The sequence below is a fragment of the Gigantopelta aegis genome, chromosome 14 (genome assembly GCF_016097555.1).
Source record: "Gigantopelta aegis isolate Gae_Host chromosome 14, Gae_host_genome, whole genome shotgun sequence".
NCBI classification, from domain to species: domain Eukaryota; kingdom Metazoa; phylum Mollusca; class Gastropoda; order Neomphalida; family Peltospiridae; genus Gigantopelta; species Gigantopelta aegis.
Window position 1 is genome coordinate 51,771,928 of NC_054712.1, and position 20,708 is coordinate 51,792,635.

General features: G+C 35.5%; 1 protein-coding gene across 1 annotated transcript; it reads right to left on the reverse strand.

Moving 5' to 3' along the window:
- Window positions 1–923: 923 nt before the first annotated feature.
- Window positions 924–20,432, reverse strand: LOC121388821 (homeobox protein araucan-like). Its single transcript, XM_041520330.1, has 6 exons — window positions 20,093–20,432; window positions 14,441–14,653; window positions 12,628–12,740; window positions 11,604–11,935; window positions 2,528–3,229; window positions 924–1,751 (listed from the first exon to the last, which is right to left on the reverse strand). The coding sequence occupies exons 1-6, from the start codon at window positions 20,159–20,161 to the stop codon at window positions 1,732–1,734; spliced, it is 1,449 nt and encodes a 482-aa protein (XP_041376264.1). The 5' UTR covers window positions 20,162–20,432; the 3' UTR covers window positions 924–1,731.
- Window positions 20,433–20,708: the final 276 nt, after the last annotated feature.

Sequence of the window (20,708 nt, forward strand, 5' to 3'; positions counted from 1 at the left end):
AAATCCAGTTTGGGCTTCTTACAAATATTAAGACGCCCAGAAATACATTGAATATACAGACGCTGATATTCGAAACAAGAAAATATATTTAATATGTAAGTTTAATCGTAGAAATATTTTATTAGTCGGAAACATCTTACAATGCAGTAAACTCAGCAATGTCCCTTTAAGTCATGAATTGTGCGGCTTTCTAAAGTTTGATTCAGTGCTTAAAACATGATGCTAAATGGTCACAGTTTAACTGTCAAGTCTCAAATGTCTTAAACATGTATTTTGAATACCCCAAATTTCTTAGGGTTGAGGCACAAAACCACTTTAATATTTCCATCATATATCACTTAATGTATTTCCCCTGAAAAACAGTAATCCGTATAAACTGATGGGAAGAAATAAGTGCAAATATGGTATTTGAGACCAGATTTAATTAACTACTAGTGTACTAGAATAGTTATGTATATATAAAATATAGAGATGCATTATGGGACTGAATTATCAGTATATATTTTGGTAATAGCTACCAGTATCACGGCTACCTTCCTGATACTGTGGAAGAGGCATTTGGCTGCAGACAAAATTTGATGTTACTATGTATTTACTTATTTCTTTCTATCAGACAGTAAATGAAACAATGCAAATTCCAAACAAATACAATATTATATGGTGGTGTGCAACCTCAAATCAGAATAATCGCAAATCGTACATCTTGGATCTGAATACACAAACTTTAAGACCACCCGATTAATATACTAGTAACTAATAGGCAAGCAAGCAGGCAGGCAGACAGGCAGGCAGGCAGGCAGGCAGGCAGGACAGGGGAGAAACAGGCGGATACAGACAGTAAGACATACATGCAGGGAAAATATTCTACGAATGATTTTACCAATTCATTTTATGGCAACAATATCTATATAAAACAGAACTCATTGTTAAATAAAATAAAATATTTTATTGACAATTGTATATTCAGTGTATAGCGAACAGTATGAATGTAAACTGCGATGTGTCCAATATGTACTCGTCTACACAAACCAATCATTAAATAGTCGTTGGGTTGTCTGTGTATTGTCCACATCAAAGAATAATTGATTGTTCTTTTGCGTCACATCCTCTCATCAGGTAAGATCTTAATGGAATTGTTATTAACCTTTGTAGTGTATATTCGTAAATATGTGGCTCCTTCTACCATATCCAAAACACAGGCGACTCCCACTACTAAACTGATTCTAAAACATGTCTTGTAACTGTCACAGTGTTTGTACATAGAATAATGAATTTATTCGGTGTAATATGACACAAATAACGTGAAATTGATATGCGAAACATACATGTTGACTAACTCGAGGCTATTGCTCCTTTCAAAATCACACATCTGTTTCGGTAAAACGTACACATATATTTCGATGAAGTCCAGAGGGGTTCAGGAAGGGGCGTAAAGTACAGCACTTTCCCTTGAATATTGTGTTTCTTTCAAAACATGGAATTATAATACAGATGTCCATTTCGGTGAACGGTGTGCGTAGCATGATTTTAATTTTTTCATCAGCTATTTCTATCAGGTCGTCACTGAATGCTAGGTGTGATTGTCCACGCATCTCTAGTAGCCATATTGATTAAATATGAACTGATGTCCTCGTTTACTGAAACAAAATCAAACTTCTGGAATGACTCTTGAACAGTGGATCAGATATATATTTGTTATCACATCTTCTGCAGACTTTTGTTTTACTTCAGTCACGTTGACTTGTGTGAATCTGGAATAGAAAGATAAATAGAATAAATGAATGTATTCATGAAATATATAAATTAATAAAATAAAATAAATGAATATAAAATAAAATAACATAAAATTATAATATCAAGAATCTACAGATTCTGCCCGACAGTCGTGTGTTATTTGGTCATCTTATGACAAAAATCGATCATATATATTTTTTTTTTTTTAAACTCAAAGTGTCAGTTGGCAATATGTTATTTCTATATTGATGAAATGTCAAGATAACTGAGTGTTCATAAAATATATGACATATAACTAATTCTAAATGAAAATTCGTAAAGCTATTCACTTAATTTGATTAACTGTTATCCAGTTCTTTTGCGTAATATTCGACAACATGTATGTTCTATAGTCCGTCCCATCCTCCTACAAAAATATTCTCTTTTTTTGTCAATAATTTCAGTTTCGTTTGACGTAAGAAGAAAAGTATAAGTGCTTTGGAAGTAACAAAAACATACTATTTTTGTGTCCTAGACACAAAGCAATCGGCTCAGAAATAAATAACTTGAAGAAAATTCCATAGTATGAAAAAAAAGGCGTTCGCTGTGGGACGGACTATAAGTCGATCCCAGTGAAATAATATCATGTCTTCTTTAATAGCAATAAATTAATTAAATCATAACAACAACAAAATCAAAATTAAACTGATATGGGTGGGATTTTTTTTTCAATTTGGCTTTATTTTGTTTCATCGAACTATAGCACTTATTCCAATAAATCAACAATACGTCATAATTGAAATACAAATCTCACCTGAATTATGTTTGGTTCTCATGTTCACGGCATCATACACAAAGTTCTTTTCACTGTGGGTTTTGCTTGGAATGGGTTCATTCTCAAATGGAGGGGTGTCGGGAGGAGTATCCAGGGTGGGTCTTGAAACAGAGTTGACGGAGGAACTGGACTTCCTAGGCGAAGAGGTATTTTCGAAATATTTGTTGTGTGGCGTCACAGAAAGTGACTGGGCGACCGAGTCAATCTTTGTTGGTGTCCTTGCTATGGAATTAGAGTTTGGCAGAGTATTTCTGGCACCATTGTCCGACTGAAAAGAGGAATTTGACGTGCTGGTTTCACAATGTCCATTAACGGTAACAATTTGTCCTTTGGTTTCCTTAGCATCGAGTCCCATGATTGAGGATATTGACCAAATTTTGGGTTTGGAATTTGAGTTCACATTCCTGTCTTGATCACAATTCCGGTTCACGGTTATGCTCTGCCGATTGTCACTTCCGTTTACGATGCTATTTCCGGCTGCGACGCCAGGAATTCTGGGAATGGGAACACCGGGGAAGTGGGAACTGAACACACTGCCTGGGTGGGGCATGTCCGTGTCACGTGACAGCTTGTTATCTTTGTTTTGGTTGTAGCAGATGGTGTCGTCGTCAGAAATGTCTGAGATGTCGAGATCAATGTCGCTGTCGTCGGTATGCCCGGCTGAAGAGACGTTGTTGCTGCCTGGAAAAGAGAAATGAAAAAAGAAATCAGCTATGGTTCTGTATGGAAATTTACGTATAATTGATATAAGCATTGTTCTGTATAGAACAATGATGACATATCTGTATACTGCTAATAGTAAATAGTAATTATGATAAAATTCTGTAGTTACTAGTAATTTACACAAATGATTCAAAATATCTAATGAAATACTGCATATGATTTAGAGGCATGTGCATTCTTCTTATTCTTATTCTTCTTCTTATTATTATTATTTTTATTATTATTAGTAGTAGTAGTAGTATTAGTAGTAGTAGTGTATTGTTGTTATAATAATAACAATTATTATTATTATTATTATTATTATTATTATTATTATCATTAGTGTCATAATTACGTTATTAGTGTTTTGTTATATTTATTGCAGTTACCAACTTTTTTTTTTTTTTTGATAATTTTCTTTAATATTACTATTATTATTCATATTCTTCTTTTATTGTTACTGTTGTTATTATTATTATTATTATTATTATTATTATTATTATTATTAATAGTATCATTTATAGCCCCGTAAAATAACCTCTGACTGCACCAAAATCACCTTTGATCTGTGGCGACATCTTAATACTAAATAACCAACTCGTCACATGTGTTGCAAATTATTTATTACTTGATGGGGTAGTGTCGCACGCCACACCACGCGGAGACCTCGTGGCGAGTGCAGCTAATTATAATGGGTAAACACAGCTTGACAAAGGTGAGAGAATCACCCGGATGGATACTATTATTGTTACCGTTTGACAGCTATAAATTGATATCTGAAAATTCACGTGTACTCATTGTTTAACGTGGGGACGTTGAGACCGGACGGACAGTAGAACAACGCGATTGGCGTTGAAACGTGATGCGACCCTAGCGTTTGGTGGTTGTCTTCGGTGAACATTAAAATTCAAAATCCAAATTAAACGAAACACGGAATTAAATTGAGGGTGTTTTTTATCGGGTTTTTTTTTTTTTTTTTTTCATAAGACTTGTCTTAAAGGATGAACGTGTTCGATTACACAAGATGTAAGGGATTCGTGGATGTTGTTTTTAAAAAATGACAGGCGTGGTAAACCGATTTTGGTGTATTTTTCATCCCCGGAGCACCTCATCTAAATTATTGTAAAAATTTTTTAATAAAAATGCTTTCAGAACAGAACGAAAACAGAAAACGGAACGAGTATTGAATGGCACTACACTTGAGTATGTGATGAGCGGTTATTAAATGTCATACGGTAATTATGATATATGGTCTGAGAAATCTGCTGCCGTCACTCTCGTCTGCGCTGAATGTAATGGTTTATTATCGTGTCACGTGACAATACACGCAAAATTGTACAATATTGAAAATAAATAACATATTAAAAATATTGTAAAGTCCATTTAATAAAGATTTAATTAGATTTTTTGGGTCATAAAATGTTTAATTTTATTTTCTTTATTTATGTGTTTATTTATTTACTCATTAATTCACATTCATGTTGTCCTACGTTTATATATATATATATATATATATATATATATATATATATATATATATATATATATATATATATATATATATATATATATATATATATATATATATATAATGTTATATATAATAACATCTATAATGTGTAAAATTACAAAGCAAAGTGACCAATGTTTTTCGAAATAGTATACTTAACAGTTACACACATTTTAATTTGTTCACAGATAAAGAGAGAACAAAACAAAACTTAACTAATTATAATATTATAATTCATCAACAATTAGTATATGTAAAACTACACAGCAAAGTGACTGGGTTTTTTTTGGTTGAAATATTACACCTAAAACCCCCACATACATAACGCACTTCACTTTGGGTTGCGTGACTCGGGAACACGGCGCGTTATCAGTCTACGTTTCTGTAAGTGTGCGCGACAGATTGTCCGATTATCGCCTGCGCGAAAACATCCTGCGTTCTAAACACAATTAACTGACAACGATTATTCCAAATGGTGTAAACTTCATAACAATCGTGTCACAAACCTCGGGCAGCGATCGGGCGACGAGTGGCCCGTTATCGGTCTGTTTTGGCACATATCACTCCGCACCTCTTTAATCGTGCGCGGATGACGTTTGATGGACATGTTTGTTGTTGGGTCCAAAACAACTTGATCCGTACGTGCAAGAAAGTTGGAAAACCCGCTGACTTTCGGGTATGATGTCAAACCATGCAGATTGTAAAGATGTATGACTCGGGAGGGGGGGGGGGGGGGGGGGGGGGGGGGGGGTGGGGGGGGAGGCAGAGGTAGTTATTATTATTATTATTATTAAATAAATAAATAGATAAATAATAATTATTATTATTATTGTTGCTTCGGTTATTCAAATTATCTTTTTCTAAATATATTGCAGTAATTACTTGATGCAGTTATGTTAAAGAAGCATACACCAACATGACAGTGCTACTTTAAATATATGATATCTAATCGTTATCTTTTGACACTATAGATTGCACATGTACAAATGGTGACAACAGAAAGGAAAGAAATGTTTCGATAACGAGAACACTGTTGAATCAGCGGATACTTGGTGTCAAACAAGATAAGCGTGACAAGTGGAGTACAGTGCGGTGGAAGACATTGAAAATAATAAACGAATTACCAGAATTCTTGTCATAATCTTTAGTTTGTGTGTGTGTGAGAGAGAGAGAGAGAGAGAGAGAGAGAGAGAGAGAGAGAGAGAGAGAGAGAGAGAGAGAGAGAGAGAGAGGGGGGGGGGATTAATGAAATGAGAGGAGGTGAAAGACATATGAAGTGTGACAGGATGAAAGAGATTAGAACGAGAAGCTAAATTTATTTCAGAAGCAGCCGATTCCATTGTCAGCCAGTTTGAGCCCGAATCACGTACAGAGTGGCTGTCAGTGTCAAAACCACGTGCTTGTACCAAACTGACGGTGCGCATAATTCTTGACAGTTCTCCCCTATCCTGAATAGCGGCCTAACGTGTGGAGTCAATCGTTCTTTAACCTTACACATGTAAAACCATAGTGTGGCCTTCACCTTTGGCAAAACATCTATATACCAATGTACACGTATAACCATATAGTGAAAAAAAAAAAGAGAAAGAAATCATTTGTGTGACAACACCTCAACATATTGTTTAATCGGAAAGTATGCACGCGAACATAGAAGATAAATATAAATAAGTATAGACAGACAAACAAACAAACAGAAGAACAAACTGGTGGATGAAGGAATGGATGGGTGGATTGACAGATATATAACCAGACAAAGAAGCAGACAGATATAATTGTTATTTGTTATGGAATAATGGCACAGTATACTAAATGCCAATGTAATTCAAAAAGCATCCAACAGTTTCATTTTTCTCATTCTATCAACAAATACATTTTAATCTTCTGTTCCAGTGTCACATAAATGATCTGTCCTATAGGTATATACTAATACATAAAGCTGACACAGGTTTGTTTTTGTTTACACTCTTCAGCCTTTCAGGTATTAAAGATCTAATGTGGCGAAGCAAAAACAAACCAACTCCTCGGAGATAAACAACCAGACAGACAAACGAGTACGGATTACTGTGAGAACAACAGGACCGCAGCAAATAACAATAGGACCGCAGCAAAGACCAACAGGACCGCACCATCGAACAAATGATTAATCATGTTTGACATGTATCATTCATCCACCACCTTTTTGCGTCTGGCTAATCTATAGTCTTTACTATACAAATAATTACATGAGGTTGGATTAACTTTTGGTCTGCCATAATTAAGCGACAAAGAAAACGATAGTGTTCCAATGACGCAGGGATGAGAAGTAAACGAAATGCAATATGTAATGAGAAATCATGCAAGTGGAAGACTGGAGAAATAGCATTATGACACGTTGCTACATGTATTAAGATAAACAAAATAGGGACTAATAAGTAAGTTGACAAAATTGAGAGAGAGAGAGAGAGAGAGAGAGAGAGAGAGAGAGAGAGAGAGAGAGAGAGAGAGAGAGAGAGAGAGAGAGAGAGAGAGAGAGATTTTTGTCTTTTCTGTGGGAATAACAAAGCATCGAGGCAACAACAAATTTAAGTGAATAAAATATGAATTATTACTTAGTCCCAATTACTGTATGTTCACGATTATAGAAATATGTTTAACCCTTTCTGCAACCGTCAGATAGATGACCTTTTCGAAATTAAAACTGACACTGCTTTGTTTTGTTTGTGTTTTTGAACACTTTTGTAATGTTTTAATGCAAGAATAAATAAATTTCCTTGCAAAAACTACACAGATCGATTAGTACAATAGCTCTGTAGAACAACAGGACCGCACCAAATAACAACATGTCCGCACCAAATAACAACAGGTCCGCACCAACAAATAAACGATCAGGCTTGTTTGACATCTATCATGTATTCATCACCTCTCTTTTACAAATGATTACGCGAAATGGGATTAACTTTTGGTCTGCCATAATTATCCGACAAAAGATATAGTTCCACGCATGCACAAGTTTTTCAAATCGATTTTGTCGTTATTAGAGTGACAAGTTAAAACTAACTTTTTACAGCCTTCTGTGTTTTAATTCTAGTCATGCATGAATGCAAGTTAGTTAGTTTGTTTGTTGATATTGTTGCTTTGTTTTAGGGGGCTTTTTTAGGTGGTGGTGTGTTGTTGTTGTTTTTTGTTTTTGTTATGTTTGTGGGTTTTTTCTTTTTGTTTTTCTGTTGTTGGTGGGTTTTTTTGTTTTGGTTTTTTTGTTGTTGTTTTTTGTTGTTGTTGTTTTGGGGTTTTTTGTTTGTTTGTTTTGGGTTTTTTTCGGGGGGGTGGGGGGGTCTGGGTGTTGATTCGGATGTACTGGTGGAAACTTTGGTCGTTAGGCTGGACTGAGTGGTGGTTCAACCATCTGGTGTAAAGCTGGTAGATTTGGGGTTCGTGCCCAACAACCGGATTCGAACTCGATTTCTTTCCCCATGAATGTTTAACACTCGCAGCCGTTTTGTACACTAGAATTTTTTTTTTTTACCTTTAACACTTTATATGTATGTTGAATTGTAAATTGTTTGGTCTGTCTTTGTTCATTGTTTCTTCAGGTATTTTAACTGCTTAATACATCCAGAAAGTTCGACAATGCTTGTTGTAGGCAAGTGGTAAGACAATTTGTAATATATGTTTAGTTTGATTTTGAATTACTATACGATGTTCTTGATTTTACTTTGTATGTGATGTTTTAGTCACAATATGTTTTTGTTTTATGTAAGACCATTGGTGTTAATCACTTGATGGTGAACTAAACAGATTAATAAAATAAAGATTGTATGAAAGACGTGTATTTTTTTATATCTAAATGCTGAATTAAAGTTTAACATTGATGGTTATGAAAATGTTTCTGGTGAAAGGAAACGTACATTTTAAACCGTGGCTGTTTAATGTCCAACGTATTTGTTTAGACGTTGAAAAGAGCAACGCATCTTTTATATACACTTTCCCAGAGTTCAATTTAACCATGCATGAACATTTCTGTAACATGTTGTCTGTGGTTGTTCTGGGTGACAGACGAAAATCAACTCTTTACCGTCTGATGTGTTTTGTTTGACAAAATGCTTTTCTTGTTGTTGTTTTGTCCAGATTATGAACGCACCGCAGCTTCCAGTGACAGACCCTTGGGGTATCCTGGGGTGGGTTTCCATTAGGCAAGTGACAGCTTAGTTACATACATCACCCTGTTCTATTATATGGCTTAACAATGAAATAAGAATGGAGTCCGAACAAGAAAAACAACAACAACTGTAGATCAGTGCTAATTGAAATGATGTTCACAGAACCGTAAGCAGGATGAGAGGGTCAGAGTTTAGTGGGATGAATGGGTGTAATCCTTGGAAGTGGATAGTAGTAGTAGTAGTAGTAGTAGTAGTAGTAGTAGTAGTAGTAGTAGTAGTAACAGTAGTAGTAGTAGTAGTAGTAGTAGTAGTACTAGCAGTAGTATCAGTAGTCGTAGTAGTAGTGGTGGTTGTAATAATAATAATAATAAATAGTAGTTGCCGGTAGCGGTAGTGTTAATGGCAGTCGTACTAGTAGTAGTATTAGTTGTAGTAGTAGTAGTAGTAGTTGTAATAATAATGGAGGCAGTAGCGGTGTAGGTAATGGCATTGGTAATACAGTAGTAGTAGTAGTAGTAGTAGTAGTAGTAGTAGTAGTAGTAGTAGTAGTAGTACTAGTAGTACTAGTAGCAGCAGTAGTAGCATTATTAGTAGCAATAGCAGTAGTAGTAATAGTAGTAGTAGTAGTAGCAGCAGATGCTGCAGCAGCAATGGCAGTCGTTCTAGTAGTACTACTAGTAGTAGTATTAGTTGTAGTAGTAGTAGTGGTTGTAATAATAATGGAGGTAGTAGCGGTAGCGATATCGGTTATGGTATTGGTATTACAGTGGTAATAGTAATAGTAATAGTAATATTAGTAGTAGTAGTAGTAGTCGTAGTAGTAGTAGTAGTTGTTGTTGTAGTAGTTGTAGTTGTAGCAGCAGTAGCAATAGTTGTTGTAGTAGTCGTAGTAGTAGAAGTGTGACAGAAGAAGTCGTTCGGGAGATCTAAATACGTATGTCCGTATGCTAATGCTGCTCAAACCCATCTATGAACACAGTTGGTAAAAATAAAATAAAATAATATCCATTAGGTTTGTTCGCATTGGAAGTGCATGTTTGTGTCGTCTCTTTTAGCTTCTTTAAACAAATCTACACTACGGACATACCACAACCGCATGTATACATATCTAACAACTGGTGTGTTTGTTTCACCTGCAACCTGTACAATTTTACAAATTTACACTCTGTGTCATTTTGACTAGCTCTAGACACTTCCTGGTTTGACACGGGGACGTCATTCATGTCTGTACGACGTTCAAAACATCGAGACTGTGGTCGACTTGTAATTCATTCGGCACGCTCGAAATTCGGCTTTTAGCCCATAGCGTCACGCACGGTGTTTACCTTTCATGTTCCCTCTGTCTACTTTCACCCCAAGTCATGACTAAGATAACTGTTTAACACATAGATGGTAGATTGTTGTCCCATTTTACTTTCTTTTTTTATGCAGTACTATCGTGTTGCTAGAACATGTACAGGAAACCGAACGTTAACTTGTTTCAAAAGTGTAAACTAGAAAAAAAGCCGGACATTGGTAGGGCCTACTTCCTTGGCATTTCATTTTCTTTCGTCTTGGCTTGGTTTGTTGGCTTATATCAAATTAAGGTTTAAGAATGCTGCGCGATGAAAACACTTATGCTTATCGAAGCTGTCTACACCTTACAATTCAGCCGTTAAAACACATTACTGGGATTTGAACACAGTACCTGCCAGCTTTAAGGCCGATGATCCAGTCACTACGATACAACTGCCAGTCCCTGTACACGTACTAACTGGTTTTATCTTATTGGGACTGTTTATCTGAGATGCAACTGGTTGTGAAATCGATTCGACCCTGACTCATTGCAAGGTTTTTTTTGTTCCAAATAGATCTCTCCTATTTCGAGACGGCAGCGCCCCCCCCCCCCCCCCCCCCCCCAACAACATTAGAGAATTAAGCCTTTAAATGGAAAGACTAATTTCATTTATAGAGAATATCCTTCTGACAAGTAAAATTCGTTTGCGTTTTTTATTGCTTAAGGTGAATTAAGTGCTTGCTAGTTTGTATACCACTGTACTTAGCAGAAATCCGTATTTGTGAACGTACGTAAGTCAATATATAATACATATTTACATACTTAAAGTAGGTAGATAGGTATCATACGCTGAATTAACTACGCTTATGAATACGGAGCCAAGCCAGCATAAACTATTCGGAACAAATTCCTTCGGATTTTTGTAAAGAAGTGTCATTAAAAACGCATATACCTCAACTAAGCAAATCGCAGTATATTGCAATGTATTACGGCAGAGATGACGTTTGTTTGGGGTTTTGTTGTTGTTGTTGTTGCTGTGTGGGTTTTTTTTTTTTTTGGGGGGGGGGGGGGGGTGGGGGTTGGCTTCGTGGGGTGTGCGTGTTTTGCTTTGTTTTGGGGTTTTTTGTTGTTGTGTGGGGTTTTTAGAAGGCGTTTATGTTGGGGTGTTGTTTGTTTTTTTGTTTTTTTGTGAGGTGGGTTTTGGGGGGAGGGGTGGGTTTTTTGTGTTGTTATTTTTTTTGTTATTTTTTTTTTTGGGGGGGGGTATTTTTATTCTGGAGGAGGTTCAAGCTTTTTGTTTTTGATTATTCACGTTATACACCATGTATCACAAGTATAATTTGCTGAACATATTTCATATCCGCTGTTTAAATATCTCCGCGGAGCCATTAAACAAACACTTTTTATTAATAACTTTTAACACATGCTCACCTTTGTTTGACAGGTCCGATTTATTTTTGTCCTTTTCGTTCAAACTATCGTCGTCATCGTCATCCTCATCGTCCTCATCGTCATTGTCATCGCCCTTGTCGTTGCCGTCCCATCCCATTTTGTTTTCTTTCTTTAATCTCCTCCTCGCGTTGGCGAACCACGTCGAGACCTGGGTGAGAGTCATCTTCGTTATGATGGCCAGCATTATCTTCTCGGCTTTGGTCGGGTACGGGTTCTTCCTGTGTTCGCTCAGCCATGCTTTCAGGGGACTTGTAGTTTCCCTCGTGGCGGCCTTTCTTCTCGCGGCGCTATTCAGATCCAACCCAGCGTAACTGCAAGGCCAAAACGGAGAAAAAAAATAACTAATGGAATTATTTCTCAATTTCATTAAACCCATGAATGGGCGCCTTTTAACAGGAGTCACGGAATTAACGCCACCGCGGAAAATCCCAATAATAAGATACCAAATTGACAGTCTTGGAAGCCAGTGAGCCGAGAAACGCGTTCTTATTGGCTTTTTCACCCACGATTATAGGTACAATGCGATAATAGGAAAATCACTGAGTGAACATCACCTTAATACGACAGAAGCAAACGATTTGCTCTCAAAAGGTACTTCCCGACCTTATTTCAACACGGCGCGGTATCTTTGATAGCAGAAAACGACGAGAAATGCGGACAAGATCCGATCTCCATTGCCCTACCTAATCTAATATAACAATGAAGGAGAGGTGACAGTAAAACAAAAATACAATAATATATAGTGTTTTCTAGTTACAATATATATATAAATATGTATGTATCGACATTTACAATGGAACAAAAAGAGTACATAAATAAATAAATAAATAAATAAAAATAAATAAATAAAATAAGTAAGTAAGTAAGTAAACAAACAAACAAACAAACAAATAAAGTCCCACCCCTTCCCGCTAGTCACTGACTTAATCTCTAATGTTTGGTTGTTTTTTGTTGTTTGTTTTTGTTTTGTTTTTCAATCTAATTCCGTCTTTTTGACACTTACAAAGTGCTGTAAGGGTGAAGTACCAACGCCGGATCGTACGGATGAGCTAAGGCAGCGGGAACCGTTTTCCAGGCTTCTTCGTGCCGATCAAGTCGGAGACCAGTGGTGCATGTCTGGAAGAAAATATAATTAATTAATCAGTATAATTCTTTGAAACTGAATATTCAAGTTCTATCCACGTGGGCATCATCATTGTTCTTCAGAGAATAATTGTGCTCATGAAGGGATGACAGAAACGAAACATTATTCAGCCAATTCTTAAAGTTATGCGGCTAATTAAGATGTTGGTAGCCTATTAATATATTTGCGATATTAAGTATCCAAAAGGATTATTTTTCAAGAATACATTACAATAATTAAATTTTACAGAAACACACTTAAAGCAAACACGTATAGAATCTGATCTGTTAATATGGATTAATCAAATTATAACTGAGTTTTAACACTGAACTTTTATTATAATTAGTATCCTTTTAGAAACGAAATACAAACTATATTGCAAAAATGTAGTAACACTCCAAAACACAAATTTGACAGTAATAATTTCCCACAAACACACTCTCAATATAATTTGACAATTCTTTACCATATAGACATTACGAAACGTATTAAGCCAGGAACGGTTAAATAATTTCTTATGAAAATATTACTCAGCACAACACCAACAACACTGTACCCTCATATGGCAAAACAACAGCTACTTCAAAGTTATGCTAAGAATAAGAAAAATCAGATCTATAACTTTTTGTTTATCCCGTTTCATCACTATTTACTAGCAAACGAAAACCCGAAGCGTTAATAAAATGTTAACTGTCATGTTTGAAAGTGTGAAGTCGGCACTCCCGCCGTTTCACAACAGACACGCCGACAGGTAAACGTGAATTTTTATGTACTGTACCTCGTATTATTAGGTGTTGTAAAACAGTTTATGGAAAAGCTATAAAATGAACAAAGGATGGTCGCTTGAATAGTTCAAGTTTCTGTGTGGCTCTTTTTTTATTCAGTGACTAGTTGGCTTGCAATGTTAAATCCGCGTAACTTGTAGCACAGCAAATCCAACAGATAGTGAATCGTTTAATTGACCAATTATGTCCTGGAAGAAATTTTATTACAAAAGACAGTAGGTGGTTTGTGTTTCGATGTTTGATGATTTTGTTCTCATAGGATGGAGACTACACACGGAGAGAAGAGAGAAAGATGGAAAATAGAGAAAGAGATATACATGGATGGATGGGTGGGAGGGTGTGATTGGTTTTGATGGATGGTTGGATAGAAGGATGGGTGATTGGATGGATAGATGGATGAATTGGGTGTACCAATGGAAAGATGGATGGATAGATGGATTGATGGATGGATTAGATGTATGGATGAATTCGATGGATGGATGGATGGATGGACGGATGGATGGATGTATGTATGGATAGAGGATGGATGGATGGATAGATGAATTTGGTGGATAGATGGATGGATGGATGGATGGATAGATGGACGGACGGACGGACGGACGGATGGATGGACGGATGGATGGATGGATGGATGGATGGGTGGGTATGGATCGATGGGTGGGTGGATGGATGGATGGATGGATGGATGGACGGGCGGACATTCTGATTGTATATAAACTGTACCTAGAGGGAAAATTAGATGTATAGACAGTCCATGTATCCATTAATTTTAAATCATGCTACGGCTATGAATAAATATTTCCTGGATTCTATCTCACACAGAGATGCGATCGTTTTGTAGTATAACACCCTGGCTGTTACAACAGTCACGGATTATTAATATTTAAAAACAGCCTATTTATACTTACTAAGGGTGATCGGAACGCGGACGGTTCGGCGGATCCGGGGGAGTGTCCTAGAGACCTGAGCCCTTCAGGGGTGCCGATAACAGGGTGGAATTTTACTCCCTCCACACCGAGTTGACACAAACACACTGCCTGTCCCGTGCAGGGGTCGGTTACAAAAGGTCTTCCGTTCTCGCACAGTGGTCCCCCTGGACTGCGGGCAGAGATTGCACCTGTCTGTAAAATAAAATAATAAAAACACTGTTAAATTCCTGACCTGCAATTTGTTTACAAATATAATATACTGAAGACCGAAAGAAACGCGAATATAGTTGTCAGTTGTAACTTTGTTTTCTCTTTCTTTTAAAGAATGAATTAAAACAGAGTGAGATTCAAGGCAAGGAAATTACACATTGATACACGCTTACCTTTTCACACAACTGCACTTTTGTAATAAAAAAAATTGTGTTCTAATTACAATATACACGAAAGCCATGCAACCCAAATGTGTGTTTCTTTTTTAGTTCAGTATATTATGTACTATGTGAAAACAGACAATCGCGCATCCGTACACCCTAAAGGCTATAGGACCAATAAATATAATTTTGATAATCTAATTTGTTTTAAATAAAGGATTAACTAATAGTACCATACATACACGCGTGCACACAGGCACGCACACACAAACACACACACACACACACGCGCGCGCGCGCACCCCCGTCCCCGACACTCTCACACACAAGCATACACATAAATTAATAGCATAGATTTAAATGCATATGGATCCAAAATACTAAGCAAATAGTATGCAACAACGCCAATGCCATTGGATTTTGTTTTATTTCATACTCTACCAATTTATTGTATTATATTTATTTATTTATTTATTTATTTATTTATTTTTGTGTATGTGTTTGTCTATGCTTTTGTTTCTTGATTTATCGACATTTGTGTTTGGTCATGTATTTCTATTTGGCTTGTATTGACGATTGATGAGTAGTAAAGTATAATGTACTGTCATATTTTAAGAGAGAGAGAGACAGAGACAGAGACAAAGATACAGAGAGAGGGAGAGGACTACGAGGACGAGGCGGGACGAGAAGGGGTGGTGGAATAAATTAATAATATTGTTTTATTTTTTATTATTAAATCTTAGCAACAACTATGTCGACATTTACACATAGTAAAAATATTTAATAACAAAAAAATCTGAATACGTTTCCCCCTCTCTGTGCAAACGACATGCTTATTTACAGGACAAAATCTTCTTTTTTTTCAAAATTTATATACTAGCACTATATCGTATTTCTTTAGTAAGCTTCAGCTAACGCAAAGCAATAAATTACATGATACATGACACGCAACTGGGTAAACTTAATATAACTCTTTTTTCATATAGATTTCTTTATGATACACTTTGAAACAAACTACATAAATCACTACCTTTATCCATTCATTGTTCCTTTACATACGCGAAAGCAAAATACAATTATGCAACCCCCGCAATGTCTCTGGTATTACCCCCCCCCCCCCCCCCCCACCACACACACACTCCAAGTATTATTCCAAGTCACCGATCATTAACTTAGTATAATGATCATATTCATGTCTATTTCTTCTTGAAATATACACATTTTTTATGACTCCTAGGTACACATTACCCACAATGCACTAACGACAAGTGCTACGTAGTGGAACAGGACCCCATAATGCTTTAGATATTCATATTTATCAGGGATTAAATGATGTCGATCTATAAACACCTTCAACACTATTCTCTTGTCGGCAAATTGATATTTCATTGTAACCGTGACATAGATTATCTCACAGAGGCATGTACTTTGATAGTACGCATTGTTGTTATCAATCAACACGGGAGAGAATGTAGATAACGCGCTGTCAGTTATCGACTACAGCATGAGAGATATATGCGTGTAATATTCATAATCAGTTACGCATGTTTAAAGCAACGTGGTGATATATCACGTTTTATCTTTTCTCTAGAGAGAATTAAGACCGTGTGTTTAAAACGTAGTTAGCTTTTTTGTTACGAGTGGTGAAGAGAACAGTTTGAGATCATTGTTTAGTCGAAGTAAATACTGGCTGATACGTCAGGTTGAATATGAATGCTAAACTTGTGATATGCTGGATTTGAGATGTAATAAATGTGAGGTGATTTTAATAAGAAATATGCTGAATGTGAAGTTTAGTATGAAACAATTTATGTTGTATTTGAGATATGCAGGATGTGAATCAAGTTAAATCTAAGATAAGAAATCTGAGTTATCCTGAATTTGAACCATGTTAAACCTGTATACATGTTGAAATGTTTAATATGCTGAAGTTAAGCATGAACAATTGTTACTAGATATAAACACAGACAATATACGTGTATTTAACGATATTCAGTGCATTTATAAACTACGGCTATTTTTTGTTTGACATACAATTATTGCAAAACATGGTCTAGAGTGTCAAAGAGAAGAAACCCACCACAGTAAAACAAGTCACTTCTTCCAAATAGGATCAATGAATGTCTTATATACTCTTTTTCACAGACGAGATAGCGTGTATCACGGCCTCTGATATACTTGTTGTGGATGACTGGTTGAGACCGTGAACTCCGCCTCCACAAAACAAAAATAATATTAAAAAAAACAAATAAAGTAAAATAAAATAAAAATGATAATACAAACATTGGGTTCATCGATAGGACGAGGATCCTACAACTCATTGTGGAAACAGGAGTCGTCATCGTTTTCATGACAGAGGTACAATAGTGAATAATAGTATGTGGCAAAAAAAATATATATATATATATTGGAAATTAAAATGCACTGCACACAGTCACTGACATAAGCCAAACCACTCCCCCTTCCCACTCCTTCCCCACAAAAGCAACAACTATGAACCAAGAACACAAGGGAAACAACAACCTGTGAAATATGATCACCACATCGAACATGTCGCACAGTCAGTGGGCGAAATACATGTTTTTTGTCCCATTATAGTCGTGTCCTGTTCTGCAAATGTATATTTCTGAATTCTAATCCTCGTTTTATTGGGACATGTCAAGAGTTTATTGTTTATTTGCAAATCAGTGTAAACATGGATGTGTTTCCGATTGTCATACGACGAAGGACAAAAGACAGTGGCAAACTTCAGTGTATATTTCAGGTGTACATTTCAGGCTCTCGAGACATCCCGAGTAACAAGCTGACAACATTAGAAACAGACACTTTAAGAGTGGAGACAAACCGCGTAGTCAGTCAGTTTCCTTAAATGCAATATGAAATGTACAACTTATGAAATGTACAGATTAATCGCTGAATTACAAACATAAGAACCGCAGCCATAAAAAAATACAATTAAGACATTTCGAACTGAATTTAGATTTTTCTATAAATGTACAGCATAAGATAAAGGATCATGTTGATAAATATTATATTGAAAAACAGAAAAACAAGATATGCCTAAAATTCAAATTAGATATTGTTCCCGACTGGATTTAACGACGAAACAAATACATAAAAAAGCCTCAAAATATATTTGTTTTTAATTATTGGTGAGACAACCGTGTTTAACTCCTATATTTAGATTTTACTTAATATAAAATACACATTAATCGGGGAAAACGTGGGGTTTTTTCAGTAAGCCAGTTAAATAATTACTAAACTTAGAAAGATTACCTGACATAAATTAATTGCTGTCGATCAATTTCAGTTAATTACGAACGCACAATGGCTTGGCTATTCTGAGACATTATGATATTTTAGTAACTTTAAAAATTATAAAGGTTATGTCATGTATTTTGTTATTATCATTTAATATTTTATTCATTTTAACATTTGTAACTGTTAACAATCAGAACTAAAAAAAATTAAAGGATCTTTATACCTTTTTGTTTTACTTTTATTATATATATATATATATATATATATATATATATATATATATATATATATATATATATATCTGATTGTAAAAGCTGGGGTTGTGATGCAACTTGTATTATGTTATTTATTTCTACATAAAATAACTTGTAGTCATTTAATCTTTCATGATTGTCTGGAAACTGAATTGATTTATTAGTGTTGTTCTGTTGAATAATCAATATACCATTAATTAAACAGATAAATGGATAATGAATGATGATCGATTGAAACGTGTATCAAATTTTTTAGATATTAGATTGTGTCAATTTTAATGCTATTTTTCCTCCTATTAAAACAAAACTTAGAAAATCCATTATATTGAAATTTCAACGACGTTGGGTTTGGTATAAAGAAATAGAAGCAATAACTGGTTTACAATTTTTATTTTATTTATGTCAATATCAGATGGATATGAAAATTAATAATAATAATAATAATAATAATAATAATAATATTATTATTTATTATTGTTATTGTTATTGTTATTGTTATTGTTATTATTATTATTACTATTATTATTATTATTATTATTATTAAAATAGCTAAACAAGCACGCGAAACAGACAGCTCAAGTCAATTATAACACATGCATCACATAAAATCAAAAAATTGCATTGCACAACGCCATATGGAGTTATGAGTGATTATACAAAATACTCGACATTTAAAACATATAAATATTATGCATCTCTGTCTCTTTGATCTTGTATTCTTTAGATTTCCAGTAATTTAAATTAGTGCAATATTCAATTCACAGACTGCGCGTTGGCTGGGCTAAAGCCCGATGCACCGATTGACACGACATAAAACAGTAAGCGGTCTAAACCTATTATACCACGGTTCATCCTTCTAATACTCCACTGGCAATAACACAACTCATAATGAAACAGGCAATCAATTGGTTACTTTCGATTAATATTATTTGCTTAACATATCGATTATTTACTGGGTAATACAAACGAAGGTCTTGCTTTATGGGCGTAATATTGCTATTAAAGTACATAGAAATGTTTTCTTTCCACCCGTTGTATACATAAACGCAATGCCTTGTGGAAACTTGATGTTATTAAGTTTCAAAATGTTACTGACTTTGTATATAAATAATGTAAAAGGTTATAATAACTAGTGATATATAGCAACCTGGTATTCAACTAATTATGTCTCCCATAAAATATTACTTTAATTACTCAACGACATTCCACAATTATTGTTTGTCAGTTACAGTTTCCTCAAAATCCCTTTCTTTTCAAAATTCGGTTTTACGTTGGTTGAGTCACATAGCGTGGTATTTAGAGGGAAGGGTACAGCGGCAGATTGTTACCTGCTGTCGAAAAATAAAAAAAGATAGTTATCTTTAATGAAGTGTCTTAATTATTCATTGGACGAAGAACCCTTATGATTATTAATGCGCAATGATTATTGTTGGTTTGACTGCCTAACAACACCTGTCGTTTTAGCTAATTACGACCCTCGTCAAATCATGTTTAAAACAACCATTGGTTTAATAATAAAAATGCAAACCTAACTCCAATTTCACAATAATATTTGTGAAAATTATTTTTTCAGAATTCCAATAATTTGAATTTAAAATTCTGATATTAATATTAATACAACACTTTGCTGTTAATTTTAGGTCATAACCGTCTGCAAGAAAGCTACAGATCATATGTGTATCTTTCCCACCAATAACATTTTCCTATTTAGCCAAAAACAAATACACGAGAAAGTTACAACTCACCTGTGATATCTGGGTGGCCTCTGGTAAAACGTGCGCTGGCAAAGCCAACCCAAACGGGGTTCGGTACATCCTTGTTTCTTTGCAAATGAAAACCTTTTAAAAGCGTTAATCAGCTGGGCACATGAGGTCTAAAAGAACTAAAACTACCCCACCGCTCGAGGTTCGTGCAAAGTTCGTCGTGCGATTTTTCCCGTCTTGAGTCGACAAACTAATTTTCTGGAGTCAAAGGTACGAATTCCACTTCTACGTGAAGACGACACAATTAAATGCTGTGAGTCCTAGCGATAAGAGCGAGGTCGTCAATCGAGCGAGCTCCGTTTGCTGTCTTTAGGCATGTCCACGATAGACAGCTGGACCATCCCCCTTACATCAGGACCGTAACGCCACCCGCCGGCGCTGATTGGTCGATGCGGAACAATGGTGACAAAGCCTCAGGTGTCGTGAGTCGCGATTGGTTGTTTGCGTACCACGAGTATGTCACCGCCTCCGTTTCTCATCATACAGCACTCAGAAAAGGTGGGGGGTTTTAATACTAAAAAGAACAAGATTTTCTTGGTCGATATACAACAGTTTAGATTGTAGTGTATCGGTTCTCAGTAATCGTTATTTGTTGTAT